The sequence below is a fragment of the Eleutherodactylus coqui genome, chromosome 4, assembly GCF_035609145.1.
Source record: "Eleutherodactylus coqui strain aEleCoq1 chromosome 4, aEleCoq1.hap1, whole genome shotgun sequence".
Classification (NCBI taxonomy): Eukaryota; Metazoa; Chordata; class Amphibia; order Anura; family Eleutherodactylidae; genus Eleutherodactylus; species Eleutherodactylus coqui.
In genome coordinates, this window is record NC_089840.1 from 128434525 (window position 1) to 128450633 (window position 16109).

Consider the following 16109-nt stretch of genomic DNA (forward strand, 5'->3'; position numbering starts at 1 on the left):
ACAATCTCACAATGTAGATGCAAGGTTTACAGATCACTTTCTCTAATTACTCCAAAAGGTCCAACAAGCCATCCTTATGAATGCAAGGAGTTTTAGTGAGCAATCCTGGTAAAACTGTATCCTCTGAGAAGTCTAGTGCGAGGCATGGAGATTCAATAGACACTTCATGCACTGCCCCTTAAAGGGATCTTACACACAAAACGTATACTTAAGTGTTTTGCGTGCAGAATACACTGTATCGATCAGTCATAGGCTACTATACAAATTGCGTAAAATACACATGCTAGAAAAATTGCTGCAAGTTGTATCTTGGTATGGATTACGTGTGCATGCACACCAAGATAGTGCATTGCAATTGGCGGCGCGCAGCAATGGCACAATGACATTGCATCCTTCGCGGCAGCACGCAGCATTTTAGCAGTCTGGGCCGGGTCAAAGGAGTATTCCAGTTAGCAGTTGTAATTTTAAGTTTTCACCCATTCAGTGGATAGGTGAAACCTGATATCATTAGGGATCCGACTGCTAGGACTCTCACTGATCCAGAGAATGGGAGATCTGTGTCCCTCCTTATTTGTAATGCTGCCCTGCTTGTTGCTCCATTCATCTAAATGGGGCAGAGATAGAGTACAACACACTTGGGTATTTCCCTCAGGCCCACTGAAACGAATGGAGGTACTGCCACGCGTGCACGAAAAGCAACCCATTTACAGCTACGTTAGGGAAATAGACGAAACTTGGCAGTGGATGGGTGAAAAAACTTGCAATTACAGCCACAAACAGGAGTAACCCTTTAAGCGTAATATCAGTTTTTCCTAGAGCGTTCCTTAAACGGTCTACAAACTTGGCAATAATGGCCAAACAAAATTCAGCCCATAAAACCAAGGTTAGCACACAGAACTAACAAAGCTATAGCTTTAAAGGAAACCATTATGTTCCATCAGTGTGAAGTGGTCCTGGAAGTAAAGCCTTAGGCCGCTCTCACAGGCGGTTTTTCTACGTTTTCAGCACAGCGCTAAATGCTGTCAATCACTACCATTGATTTCAATGGGGCCTCTCAGACAAGTGTTAAAGGGCAGCATTTTTATCATTGCATTTTTTAATCACTGTCAGTTTTATTTTCATGTGTTTCTGTGTTTTAAAATGCGATGCTTTGCTCTGACATGGATGGGGTGCATTTTCAGCGCTACAGAAAACGTGGTTACCGCATTTCTGACTGCGTTTTCAGCTTCGTTTTTTCAGTTCTGGCATCAGCTTGCTTGGCTGCATTTATAACTGTGCTGAGAACGCAGCTAAAAACGCAGTCAAGCGCAGTCAAATACACATGTCAACGCAGTAAGGGTAGCGTCTTTACAAGCGCGTTTGTGCGAGTGGCCTTAACCCCTTAGTGACCAAGCCTGTTTACGCCTTAATGACCAGGCCAAATTTTGCAAATCTGACACGTCACTTTAGCATGGAAAAAGACCAGAAAGGTTTTGCATATCCAAGCGATTCTGACATTGTTTTATCGCCACATGTTGTACTTCATTTAGGTGGAAAAAAAAGACCGATCGAATTTGTGTTTATTTATTAAAAGCGCCAAAATTGGGAAAATTTTGAAAAAAATTTCCAACTGCAATATCTCAAATATAGAAATTTTTGCTAAGATTTATATTTCCATCCGTTTACTTTATTTTGGGCGCACATTGGAAAAACTTTCGTTTTTTTTTTTTTAACCATTTAGGAGACGTACAAATGTAAAATTACTTTTCAGCATTTTGAGGAATACTTTGTTTTCCTACACCAATCCAAGATTGGAAAGGCTCATAGGAGTCAAAATGATAGATACCCTCACTAGTGACCCCATTTTAAAAACTACACCCTTTAACGTATTCACTGAGGGGTGTCATGAGTATTTTAACCCCACAGTTTTTTTTCAGGAGTCAATGCAATTTAGAAGAGAAAAACAAAAATTTCATATTTTTGCAAATATGTCATTTTAAAGACAGGACTTTTTTCTATAGTACACATGAAAATTAGGATTTGCACCCCAGGATGGATACCCCTGTTTCTCCGGTGCTCAGAAACATACCCATTGTGGCCCTAATCATATGTCTGGATGCACAATGGGGCCCAAAATGAAAGGAGCAAGCGGTGGCTTTCGGAACAGAAATTTTGCTTGAAGGAGATTTAGTCCCCATTGCCCACTTGTAGAGCCCTTGAGTGACCAAAACAATGGAGATCCCCCACAAGTGACCCCATTTTGAAAAGTAGACCCCTTAACGAATTTATCTAGGGGTACGATGACTTTTTTGACTTCACAGTTTTGAATGAATCTAAGCCAAGCCGAAGGAAAAAAAATACGATTTTCATTTTTTTGGTAATTCTGTCATTTCAAAAGCAGTTTTTTTTGTACCGCACATATATGAATGAAGACTTGCACCCCAAAATGGATACCCCTGTTTGTCCTGTGCTCAGAAACATACCCATTGTGGCCCTAATCTTACGTCTGGATGCACAATGGGGCCCAAAATGAAAGGAGCAACCGCTGGCTTTCGGAACAGAAATTTTGCTTGAAGGAGATTTAGTCCCCATTGCCCACTTGTAGAGCCATTGAGTGACCAAAACGATGGAGAACCCCCACAAGTGACCCTATTTTGAAAAGTAGACCCCCTAACGAATTTATCTAGGGGTATGATGACTTTTTTGACTTCACAGTTTTTGAATGAATCTAAGCCAAGCAGAAGGAAAAAAATTACGATTTTCATTTTTTTGGCAATTGTGTCAATTTAAAAACTGGTTTTTTTGGAAAGTGTACATAGGAATGAAGACTTTCGCCCCAAAATGGATACCCCCATTTGTCCCGTGTTCAGAAACATACCCATTGTGGCCCTAATCTACTTAAAGGAAACATAGCTAGGCCTATAATGGAAGGAGCACCCGTTGGATTTCAGGGTACAACGGAATACATTCCAGGCCCCATTGCCCACATGTAGAGCCATTGAGCGTCCAAAACGATAGAGAAGCCCCACAAATGACCCCATTTTAAAAACTAGACCCCTTAACAAATTCATCTAGGGGTGTACTGCATATTTTGACCCCAAAGTATTTGAATGAATCTAAGCAAAGCAAAAGGAAAAAATTACGATTTTCATTTGTTTGTCAATTTTAAAACTGTTTTTTTTGGACAGTGTACATAGGAATGAAGACTTTCACCCCAAAATGGATACCCCTGTTTGTCCCCTGTTCAGAAACATACCCATTGTGGCCCTAATCTACTTACAGGACACATGGCTAGGCCCATAATGGAGGGAATGCCCGCTGGATTTCAGGGCAGAATTGAATAAATTCCAGGCCCCATTGCCCACTTATACGGAAAAAAATTTGACTTCCTAAAGATAATCCCCCCCCCGCCATCCCCATTTTTTGGCATTCCCTAAATATTAGATAAAGGCAATAAAATAAACTGCGTTTTATGTCCGAAGACAGGGGTAATTACGGAGGCTGGTTGGGCTGGGCACATGGGGCAAGAAAACCCCCCTGTATCCCCCCTCCTCTCATGTATTTTGGGGGGTATTTCGTAACCTCAGCGGCGGGGATGGGGTGTAGAAAGTGGCGTTGTGAGGCTTTGTAATCTTGCTGCGGTGCAGCGGTCTCACAGAGAAGGCGCTCAACAAGCTGCTCCTGGAACTGCAGGAAGACGAACGTTCCCGGGGCTTCTTGTAAATTACGGATTACTGGTAGCGGTCTGAATAACGCCGTGCTCACGTAGCCGTAGGCGGAATCCGCTTGCCGAGGCCTGCAGCGGATTCCAGCTGTGAGCCCGGCTGTGACCCTGCGTACGGTTGCGTAATGTACTGCGCATAACTGCCTACTCACACAGGCGGTTTTTTGTTTGCATTTCCCGCGCCGTCGCTTAGAGATGACCCGGGTACCCGCAGCCCGTACACAATGTGTTTGCATATGGGGTGCGGGAATATCCGTGGTCATAGAGCACAATGGGCTCTAGGTCGCAGATATTCGTGGTAAAATATAGCATGCTGTGTTCTGTTTCTGCGAGTGGATTACGTAATTCCGACCCACTAATTGGGGGGAATTGTGTAATCCAATGCATGCGATTGATCCGTGGATTACCGCTGATCAAGCGCATGCAGAACCTGTAATTCCTCTCCGGTCATGTGTGACCGGCCTAATGTTAGTTCGCTACTTTATCACGTGACCGGGGACCGCTCAGCGAGGTCTCCGGTCACTGCTCCAAGCACTCAGCGACCGCTGGTCGCTGGGAGCAAGGAGATTTAAAATTTCCTGGGCTTCCCGGCTCCTGCGAATGTGTCCGGCATTATGCCGGCGGGAGCATGCGCAGCAGCCGGAAGGGTCCATGGAGGATAATCGCATCTGGATTCAAATGCGGAAGCCTCCGAGAAGATGTTTCATCTCCCCCAACCGATCGCATCGGTGAGGGGAGATGAAACTGCCACTTTTTAAAGAACCTTTACGTGATCGCCATTATGCATTGGATAACGGCGATCACGTGACCAGTAACCGCATACCGCGGCTCCCCGTGACATCTCCAGGCTCTTGGCTACCTTTTGTAGCCAGCAGCAGGGAGATTTTATATTTCTTGGGCAATATTTCACTTTTGCGCATGCATCCGCCATCATGCTGACGGGCGCATGCGCCGAAGCTGGGGTAAGATCCGCGGATCAACATCCCACCAGGGAACAAATCCAGGACCTTGGGTACGTAATTTCATCCCCCCTTACGGATACGATCCATAAGGGGAGATGAAACTAACTTTTTAAACTTTTTTTACTTTTAACTTTTTTTTTTTTTTTTTACTTTTAACTTTATATGATCACCGTTATCTGATGGATAACGGTGATCATATGACTGGAAACCGCATACAGCGGTCCCCAGTCATATCTCCCTGCACTCGGCTATCTGTGACAGCCGGGTGCAGGGAGATTTTGAATTTGCCGGGCTCTCCGGCTTCTGCGCATGCGCGCCGCATCGGCACTTCGCAGAAGCCAGCGGGGGGTCCCGACACCGGCCGGAGGACATCGGCGGACCTGAGGTGAGTATTTTCACCTCCCCTCATGGATCCGATCCATGAGGGGAGGTGAAACTTTTCTTTTTTTACACTTTTTTTCACTTTTCCGCGATCGCCGTTATCCGTTGTATAACGGCGATCGCGGTACCGGGGACCGCTCACCGTGGTCCCCGCTGACATCTCCTGCCTCCCGGCTACCTACAGGAGCCGGGAGCCAGGAGATTTTAAGTCTCCCACGCCGCCGGGCCTTCTGCGCATGCGGCTGACGTAATGCCGCCTGGCGCGCATGCGCAGAAGGACGGCTACGGCGCCCGGAGCATCGGGACAGCTGGGAGTCGTGCGGCGGACATCGGTGAGTAATTTCAGCTGCTCCGATGGATCCGATCCATCAGAGCAGCTGAATCTTTAACTTTTATTGCACTTTTATTTACTTTTTTTGCGATCGGCGCTTTCCATTGCATAGCGCCGATCGCAATGCCGGGGGGGGGGGGGGGGGGGGGGGGGGGGGCTCCGAACAGCCCGGGATGACCGCTCCATGCTGTCAGCTACCTGCGGACATCGACAGCATGGAGCTGTCACGTCCACAGCCCGAGGGGCATTATTCTCTGCAGGATGCATGTTTTTACGTCCTCAGAGAATAAAGCCCACTTCGGGAGGACGTAAAAACACTATGGGCTGGTCGTTAAGGGGTTAAGGGTAGGTTTACACAATGGAATTGTTGCAGAGTTTCTACAGCAAGTTGTGCCTCTACTGACCGCAGCTTTCTACTGCAGTTATTGGCGTGGATCCATACGCAGACTTTGCTCTGTCAATAGACAAAATCCACATGCAGAATCGGACGTGGAAAATAGTGTTTCTGTCCATTAAAGGGGTTGTCCGGCCATAAACATTAGGTCTCATTACTTCTGTTTGCCCAATACAATGCACTTTGTAATATACATTGTGCATTGTAAATTAGGCAAACAGAAGTTATTCACTTACCTTTAGGGTTGCCCCCCCCCCTGTGTTGCTCCTCGGTTGCCATGGTTCCTGGTTCCGACAAGTCTCTTCTCCTCTTCTTGTCGGGACGACCGGGGACGCGCCTCTCCAGCACAGCTCTGTGCATGTGCAGAAGAACTTCAGCCTGGGAAGCTCAGCTCTGCAGGGGAGGCGTGGCTGCTGGCTCTTCAACTCCAAGGTAAGAATGAGAGGAGGGGCGGGCTCTCGTGGGGGGGGGGGGGGGGAGGAGGGAGGGAGGGGGGAGGATGGATGTGTGTGTGTGCGCGTGTGTGTGTGTGCAATGTCAGGAGACCCGGCCGTCAGAAATCCCGGGGGGAGGGGGGAGGGGGGTGCTGTTAGTGTACTTGTGTGTGGGCACTGTAAAGGGGGACTCTGTGGGGGAGGTCACAGGGGGGGCACTGTATAGGGACGCTGTGGATGGGGGGGCATGTGGAGGGGGGCTACTTTGGAGTGCAGTGGGGGGGGGGGGACTCTGGGGGGTGGCATGTGTAGGGGGGGGGGGTACTGCGGAGGGCACTGTGGGGGGGAATACTGGGGGGGGCACTGTTGAGGGGGGACTGTGGAGAATGCTGTGGTTGGGGGGAATGAGGGGGGCTACTTTGGAGGGCACTGTAGGGGTGACACTGGGGGGCATGTGTAGGGGGTACTGTAGAGGGCACTGTTTGTGGCACTGTGGGGGATCATTAGGGGGGCACTGTGGGAGAGTGCACTGTGGGGGGGGGGTCATTGTGAGGGGGGGGGGTCGCTGTGGGAGGGGCACTATGTGGGAAGGGCATGTGTGTGTGTGGGGAAATGTTTTGTTTCACTTTAGCAGGGTGGGGGGGCAGTAGGTAGCCTTGCAGTGGGGGGCTGCAGGAGAGTTCTCTCTGGGCTCTCCCCTGCCCCTCTCCATTCACTATCTACACTGTGCTGCTATTTACACTCATACCAGGATTTTATCCTGACATGAGTGTATACCGCAGTCTCCCCTGGCCACACCCCCTCTGATTATAGTATGCAGCAGGGGGCGGGGAGACTCTGTAGAGCAGTTCAATAGAGGTGGGCGTGTCGTGGGCGGGGCTAGGACGTGAGCTGAGGGAAATCCTGCCTTTTCATGTCTCTTACTACCATCGGGAGCGCGCACACAGGAGGGAGAGCGCAGAGCATGTGAGAAGGCAGCACAGAGGCGCCATCTTTGAAAGCTGCAGTGAAGATCAGATTCTAAGGTAAGAAACTGACATTCCAGCTGATCTGCCGGCCGGTTTGAGCCCGTGTATGCTGTGTGCTACTATCCTTACTGAAAGGAAAGCAGCAGCATTCTAAAAATTTTTACCCTGTGTGGTCGGACAACTCCTTTAAGTGACATATCACTTCTTGATGCAAAAACACGATTTTCCGCGGCAGATTGCTGCATGCAGATTTTGCCTGTTGAAAACATCTCCTGCGTATCTGGGCCAAAAAGCTGAGGAATTTGAAGTGGTTTTTGAGGCTGGACCCGCAGTGTAAACATAGCCTGAAGTATCTGAAGGAATGCATAAGAAGTTCTCTATACAAGCAGCTCTATAAGTGGTTATTTTAGCAACACAAAACATCTCTAAATCTTTGCCAAGATCCTGAGCAGGAGCACAGTCACTAAAAACCTTGTGCATTCCCAATGTGAAGAAGAGGTTTTACTATCGCATTTCTAATCAGGCCAGCAGACCAAGGCTGCACTAGACCCACACGAATGAGAACAGGTCCTCCTGCGGCTGACATGTCTTGTGATAACATATATTAAAGGGCCAGGTTATTCTGCTAGGTCTTATTGAAGACTAATTCTTAGCTCATTTGTGTTTTCCATGGATAAAAAGGAAAAACTCACATTGCCGCTATCCTTCAACATTCATGGGTTACTCATCTAACTAAATGCAGCGAAAAGCAGATTGTCCTTATTATAAAGGTGTTGTGTGAGGATTATGAGGTGTTGGTTATATTGAACACATCAGTCCAATGAGCAAACCAGGTTTGTCACCAGCTTGTAGATTCTGGTTTAAGGCCGTGTCCGCACAGAGCAGATTACTTCCAGGAATTTCTGGGATTTAAAAATCCAAATCGATATCTGAACGGGGTTGTCCAATCAGATGAATGAAGTCAGGTCAGCCTCACACGAGTGAGGGGGAAAAAAACAAAACAAAACAAGATGTGTGCGTTGTGAGACGTACAAGTCTCGCCTGAATATAAACCCCATTCTTTTGAATGGTGTCATACACATAAGTGCAATGTGAGGTTTCCCCATTGAAAACTATGGGAGAAATGGCAGTCAGCCCTGGCAGAGGATCACCACTTCCCTAAAGTGATTCAAGGCAGTTTTGATGGGCAAAAAACGGCACACATCCACGGGAAAATGGCAATATCTGGACACGATTCACAGCCAGATATTGTACTCACCCGTGTGAGGTTTCAGAGTGTATTCCCACAAGGCAGATTTCTCGCAGGTTTTTTTTCATTTTAAAATAATTTTATATTTTTTATATTATTCAGAATATGTGCTATACTAGAAACTGATGGGTTCCACAAGACAGAAGAAATTTTAGATTTTTTTTTTATTCATGGATGTACAACATGGAGCAAAAACAAGAAAACATAGAAAAAGCAAAACCGTCTCCTACCTCCAGCTGCTGCAGCAGAGATTTGCCCTTCTTATTAATCTCATTTATTAAGGTGAAGATAGCAACTTTAATTTCCTGTTCCACTCTTTTATTGGTTTCATTCACTTCTTTTATCCTACAAAACACAAGAAACAATGACTGATAATATAAACCATTCCTAAATGGACAATCAGAAAGGTGGGGATCCCTTACTGTCATTTCCAGTCCTGACTTAATGGGGACGTCACAATATTGACCATCCTTTGTCATGGGTGCCAAATTTTAGTTAGCGTTTAAATCCCGCAGCATTTTTTAAAACCACTTATACTGCTATAAGATTTTTAAATTGACAATACCTTATCAATCCAATGGCGCTCCAACACTTCTCTTGTCGCCGCCAGTCTGTTCACCTGACCGTAGTGATGATGTGTCAACATGACCTTTAACTGTTACAGCCAATCACTGAGTCAAGATGTCACTTCTACGGTGAGTGATTGGCAGCCATTGTAACACGTTTACACTCCACATCATCGCTGAAGTCCAGTGAACAGAGATGAGCAAGGAAACAGGGAAGACTCTGCACCCCAGAAATAGGGGTATTGGTAAGGTGTGAAGTTTTTGTATTTATAACATTGCAAGCGGTTTGTAAAAAAAAATAATTTTTAAAAATTATATTTTTCTTTTTTGCTTAAAAAAAAAACAAAAAAAAAAAACACACAACTTGAAATTTATATAAGCCCTAGCTAGGCTACATGTTTAAAAAACAAAAACACAATACTCACCTACCACCGGCGTCTCGATCCTTGCACTGGCCTCAGTCACCTTCAATGAGGTCATTGAATGGCTGTGATTGGTTAATCGAGCGCTGGCTCTCATGTGGCGCTTGATTAACCGATCAAAGCAATAGCATTAGGGAGGCGGGGTATTCAAGCCCCTCTTCCAGGAACAACTGCTCTCTCGGCTTGAAGGAGGGCACGGCAACCTGCATAAGCGACAGAGGCCAGCGTGAGCACCAGATCGCCAGCGGTAGGTGAGTATTATTAGACCCCCCCCCCCCCCCCCCTCCCGAAAATAAGACACTTTGCCTCTTGTCGGGGAAACACACGTTTGGTTTTTTTTTTAAGCAAAAAAGAAAAATTGGAGGCAGCACATTTTTAAATATTTTAGAATTTCCACAAGATGCTATGCTATTTACAAAATGATTGTTGGAGTTTGTATTATAGGAAAACAATCTTTTGTTTCAGGACACTTTACATTCAGAAAGGTGTAGCGGCCACAGGCTGTAATGTGTCATTTACGGATGCCAAGATTTTAATGCTAGCTATGGAAGGTTGATGCATTTATAAATCTCCCCACTTTAAACATGTTTTTAGGTGGTGGTGATTTATCAATGACATTTGTGTTACTAGTTTTGGTACAGTGTTGGAATTAGGGGCATTTTTTGAATTTGATTTGCGATATCAAAATGGACAACAGTTCTCCACTGCATCCTGACATTTCCTGGATACCTTAGTGTATAAAGTTGATGATGGATTTGCTACAGAGATATCTATTAACCCCTTGAGTGGCGGGTTTCCTACTACCCTGTCGTGCCCACCAGGGCAGGTTTTTTAAAATGGTCTAATCATTAAATTTCAACTAATTTTGCAGTTGCGTCTCAAGAGCCATAACTTTTTCATTTTTCCATTGACATGGCCATCTGAGGGCTTGTTTTTTGCGGGACAAGTTGTGATTTTTTAAACAGGGGGGAGGAAATAAAAATGGGGAAAAAAGAAAAAAAGGGGCCATGTCATTAAGGGGTTAAATAATGTATTAACTTCCTTCTCTGGGTCATTACGACGCATGGATACCACATGTGTGATTATATTTTTGATTTTTTTACAAAGTAAAGGCAGACAAGTGTTTTTATAATTTTTTTTATAATTTTTAAATTTTTTTTTTTGTCTTTTTAGGGGACTTCCACAGGGACCCATCAGGACCCCTGATCACATTCCGGGGGTCCGATGGTGACAGCCCTTTACATGCTGCAGTGACAGCCCTTTACATGCTGCAGTCACATAGACTGCAGCATGTAAAGGGTTAACACAGCAGAGATCGGAGGTTTTCTCTGATTTCTGCTGTAAGAGCTGGTACCTAGCTGTCCTCTGACAGCTAACAACCAGCTCTCCCTACCACAGAGACCATCGGCTTGCTTCTGACAAGCCGATGGTCTCTATGGCAACCTGTAAACAAACCAGGAGATTGCCGACATATCGGCAATATCTTCTGCTGGTTTTTCAAAGCCCTTGCTTTGTTCTTTGTGGGTCTGTGCAGGCAGAGCACACTGTCACAGCTTGTGGCATTGTGCTCTGCAGCTCCCATAGTGATACATAGCCCGGAAATCTTCCGGGGTATATCACTATGGGCAGTGGAGCTCGTCCCGGAAATTTTCCGGGCGTGCCACTCAAGGGGTTAAACTAACAGACTGGATTAGTCATCAAATCATTACCACTTAGTTTTAAGAGTTAATCGTACTGTAAGCGACAAAATAATTCATAGTCAGAGGATGAGGTGGTGTGTCAAAGGTTTTGTGACTGCAAATGCCCATGTAATCTTTTGATTGGTCAACAGAACAGGGTGTTGAATTTTGCAGTCGCGTTCCAAGAGCCATAACTTTTTCATTTTGCCATTGACACAGCCATATGAGGGCTTGTTTTTTGCGGGACGAGTTGTACTTTATGATGGCATCATTTTTGGGTATATATAATGTATTGCACAACTTTTGTAAAAAGTTTGTAGGGAGATTGGGTGGTGGTGGGGGGGGAGGAGGAGTTATTTCGGATTTCATTTTACGGCGTTCAGCATGCAGAATAAATAATGTGATAACGTTATTCTGAGTCAGCACGATTCCGGTGATACTAAGTTTATACAGGTTTTTTATGTTTTGCTATTTTTGTACATTTAAAGCCTTTTTTTTCTTAAAGGTTTGCCTTTGTGTCGCCACATTCCAAGAGCCGTGTTCATTTTATTTTCCATTGCCAGAGCTCTAGAAGGCCTTGTTTTTTGCGGGATGAACTCTAGTCTTCATTTATCTAATTTTTTGGACCATGTAAAATTTTGATCGCTTTTTATTTTATTTTTTCTAGTGGCAAGTTTAACAAAATCTGTAATTCTGGCATGTTTTTTTTTTATTTTACACTACATTCTCTGAGCAGTATAAATAATATATTAAAGTAATTCTACAGGCCAGTACGATTATGCCAATACCAAATTGTAATAGTTTTTCTTTTTCGCAACTTTTTCACATTTAAAAAAAAAAAAAAAAAAAAGGAATATAAGGCCTCCTTCCCACGAGCGTGACGGGGTCCGCCGCGTAAAATTACGCAGTGAAGCCCGTCACGGCGCCCCCCAGAGCCCCTATACTTACCTGCGGGAGATAGCGTGAAATCGCTTCCCCGCCCACCACCGCCGCGTCACCGCCCACCACCGCCGCGTCACCGAGCGTGTCACGTGACGCGGCCGGCCGCGTCATTTGGCGTCAGATGACGCGCGGCGGTGGGCGGGAAAGCGTTTTTTCACGCTATCTCCCGCTGGTTACAGCGGGAGATAGCGTGAACGGACGGCTTCCATTGACTGCAATGGAAGCCGTCAGTGCGTACAGCCCGTCCTCACCCGCAGAAAATAGAGCATGCTGCGGGTGAGGACGGGAGAAATCGCGGTGCGTAATTCCGCGCTGGAACTACGCATCGTGAGCATTGTGCTATTAGGTTCAATAGAACCTAATAGCTGCGGGCAACGCAGCGGATTTTCGCTGCGAATTACGCGGCGGAAATCCGTTCGTGGGAAGGAGGCCTAAAACGTTTAAAATCCCCCTCTTTGTATCATATCTATAATAAAAAAAAAAATCGAACTCAAAAGAAAAATACATATTTGGTATCACCGCGTCCGTAAATGTCCGATCTATCAAAGTACTACATTATTTACCCCGCACGGTGAATGTAGTCCAAAAAAAATAAAGAACGCCACAAATGCACTTTTAGTCACCCTGTCTCCCAGAAAAAAATGCAATAAAAAGTGATCAAAAAGTCGTATGTATTCCGAATTAGCACTAACGTAAACTACAGGACATCTCGCAAAAAAATGACCCCTTGCTCAAGTATGTCGACGGACAGATAAAAAGTTATTATGCGAAGAAGATGCAGCAGAAAATTTTAAAAAATGTAATGTCTGAAGAAAAATACAAGTACTAGAGCCAAAAAAAAAAACTATACAAGTTTGGTATCGTAGCAATCGTACTGAACCATAAAATAAAGTTATGTCATTTTTGTTGCAGTTTGTGCGCCGTAGAAACACACACTGAAAGATGGAGGAATGTCTTTTTCTCCATTTTACTCAACTTAAGATTTTGTAAAAGTTTTTCAGTACATTATATGGTACAGTAAATGGCACTATTGAAAAATACAACTCGTCCCGCAAAAAACAAGCCCTCAGGCAGCGACATCGATGAATAAATAAAGGAGTTATGATTTTTTTTAAGGGGGGGGAGGGGGTCAGGAGTGGAAGAAAAAGGGGAAAAAAAGGGAAAAATAAGGGGTTAAATAATGTACAACCTTCCTCCTCTTGGTCATTACAATGCATGGATACCACATGTGTAACTTTGTTTTTAATTTCTTTACAATGTAAAGGGAGACAAGTGTTTTTATTTTTTAAATATGTTTTTTTAATTTTTAAAATTATTTTTGTCCCTTTAGGAGACTACCACAGAGACCTATCAGGACCCCCTGATCACATTCCGGGGGTCCGATGGCGATAGCCCTTTACATGCTGCAGTCACATAGACCGCAGCATTTAAAGGGTTAACACAGCAGAGATCGGAGGTCCTCCCCATTCTCTGCTGTGTAAGAGCTGGTGCCCGGCTATACTCTGACAGAGGGAGCCCCTTCCATCTGTCAGCCCTTTACATGCTGCAGTGGCATAGACTGCGGCATGTAAAGGGTTAACAGCAGAGATCAGAGGTTTTCTCCATTCTCTGCTGTGCAGAGATGGTTCCTGGCTACCCTCTGACACCCAAGCACCAGCTCTCCCTGCCACAGAGACCATCTGCTGGCTTCTGACAAGCCCATGGTCTCTATGGAAATCTGTAAACAAAGCATTGCAGGACTTTGAAAATAGAAGCGGGAAATTGCCGGCAGATCGGCAATATCTTCCTGCTTCTGTTTTTAAAGTCCTGCACTGCTCTGTGTGGTTCTGTGCAGGCAGAGCATATTGCCACAGCTTATGGCAGTGTGCTCTGCAGCTCCCATAGTAAAACATAGCCCGGAAATCTTCCGGGCTATATCGCTATGTGCAGTGGAGCTCGACCTGGAAAATTTCCGGGTGTGCCACTCAAGGGGTTAAAGGATAGTGGTTTACACATATGCATACATGTAGTACGTCAGAAATTAAATATCATCTAACATGCCAACCGGATTATGTGGTTTATGGTTTACAATACCCCTGCAAAAAGTGTTACATATGGGAGAAACAAGTTTCGAGTGTTGCGCATCAATCAAATCATCCACAAAAAAAAAAAAAAAAAAAAGAAGAAGATTTCCCAGCATTGTGTGAGTATATTCATAATGTAGAGGATCTTCGCATCATTGATCATGTTCCACGATCTAGACGTGGTGGAGATAGATCAGAGGTCTTAGGGAGAAAGGAGTTGAACATATAAATTAAAATCATTAGGTCTTAGGGCCCCTTCACAGAAGCGCATGCTCAAAACACTTGCCATAGCGACAAGGAAGATTTATGCACTTATTGGCACATAGTACTATACTTTTTGCGCATGCAGGTTCAGTTCACATGTGCGACACTCCCCTTACATGGACTAAAAGGCCATTAGCTTAATGAGGTCCAAATGTGTTCTTCTCCCCCCACAGTTGCACTGTAGTTCGAGCACCCACTGCACATTTGTGCACTTCTCATAGACTTCTATGGGGCAGCAACAATAAAGCATGCTGTTTTACATGCATGCTAAATACGCTCATTTAATGGGTTCTATTATCTGTGTATTGCGCATTTTTTTAGACTGATGGATGGTCTTTAGTTTTTCCTGGCCCATGTCTACAGCATTTTACAGTGAAGCATTAAGAAACTAGAATAATTGATGACATTGGGCTGCTAAACTTCTATAATTATGCCTGATGTATACGGGGATATATTGTACTGTTGGAGACAATCATGTGGCCATTGGCTCGTTCACGTCTCCCTTTCTCTGGTCGGTAAAGCCATATAAGTGGTTGGGCTATAATAGGATTTTACGAGATATTGCTTATGTTGGAGATCCTATTTGTACTCTCAGTAGAGGCTGTTGAGCTGACAATGTCAGAGAGGTCTATTACGCCTCATTATTTTGGATAGGATTTATTAAGCCGTAGTAGCGAAAGATACAGTTTCCCCTTACTTAGGAGGTTTGGTATTTTGATGTACGACTAGGCCCGCTAGCGCAAGTTGTCATGTCACTTCTTTGGTGAATGTAACTTACAGCTGCGCAGTAGTGTAATATCAGTACTGAGACGTACTGATGGGAAAGGAGGGACCGTCTCATCTATTTGGTATTTACAGTTTAACTATTGTCTTTATTGATGACACTTGTGCACCTTTCATTAGTACATATTCATGATAAGAATTACTTTGAGGTTTTTCACATGGTTACAAGTAATGGATTTACATTCTAGATCGCTGTTCATGTATTGCACAATTTTTTTTATATATGACTTATAGGTTTGCGCCTGATTTATTGTATGTCACTTGTATATTAAGCACTAGGGATGAGCGAGTATACTCGCTAAGGCACTACTCGCTCGAGTAATGTGCCTTAGCCGAGTATCTCCCCGCTCGTCCATAAAGATTCGGGGACCGCCGCGGCTGACAGGTGAGTTGTGGCGGGGAGCAGGGGAGAGCGGGCGGGAGAGAGAGATCTCCCCTCTGTTCCTCCCCGCTCTCCCCCGCAGCTCCCCGCCCTGCGCCGGCCCCCGAATCTTTAGGGACGAGCGGGGAGATACTCGGCTAAGGCACATTACTCGAGCGAGTAGGGCCTTAGCGAGTCTACTCGCTCATCCCTATTAAGCACTTTAAGGATGTACATCTATCTATACATATACACACTGCTTGAGAAAAGTCTGTAGAGACTGAAAAGTTGTAGACATGGTGAAATAAAAGCAGAAGATTTAGAAAGTGCTGCCTCCACCCTTTGCTTTTTTAGCTGATGCTATGGAAGCCGAGGGTCAGGATGTTGAGGAGTCATGCACCCGTTGTTAACCTGGGTGCAGTTTCATCTACTCTATGTTAATTTTATCACACTACAAGAACAGTCAACAAAACTGTCAAACAATGTAAAAAAAAAAAAAAAAAAGAACTGGCACAGTTTTGGGCATGGGCACCAAAGGTTACTGTGTAAACTGCCTAAATAACAGCGCAAAAATAATTTTATCAGTCATACGAGCATTTTTTCTGTA

The 16109-nt window shown here is 44.9% G+C and overlaps 1 protein-coding gene across 4 annotated transcripts in view; it reads right to left on the minus strand.

The window, feature by feature from the left end:
- Window positions 1-16109, minus strand: part of TRIM33 (tripartite motif containing 33) — a 136800-nt gene that overhangs the window by 43149 nt on the left and 77542 nt on the right. For all 4 annotated transcript variants that reach the window (XM_066600088.1, XM_066600086.1, XM_066600087.1 and 1 more), the window contains exon 6: window positions 8653-8767. In XM_066600088.1, coding sequence (XP_066456185.1) covers window positions 8653-8767 — 115 coding nt within the window. The remainder of the gene's footprint in view (window positions 1-8652; window positions 8768-16109) is intronic.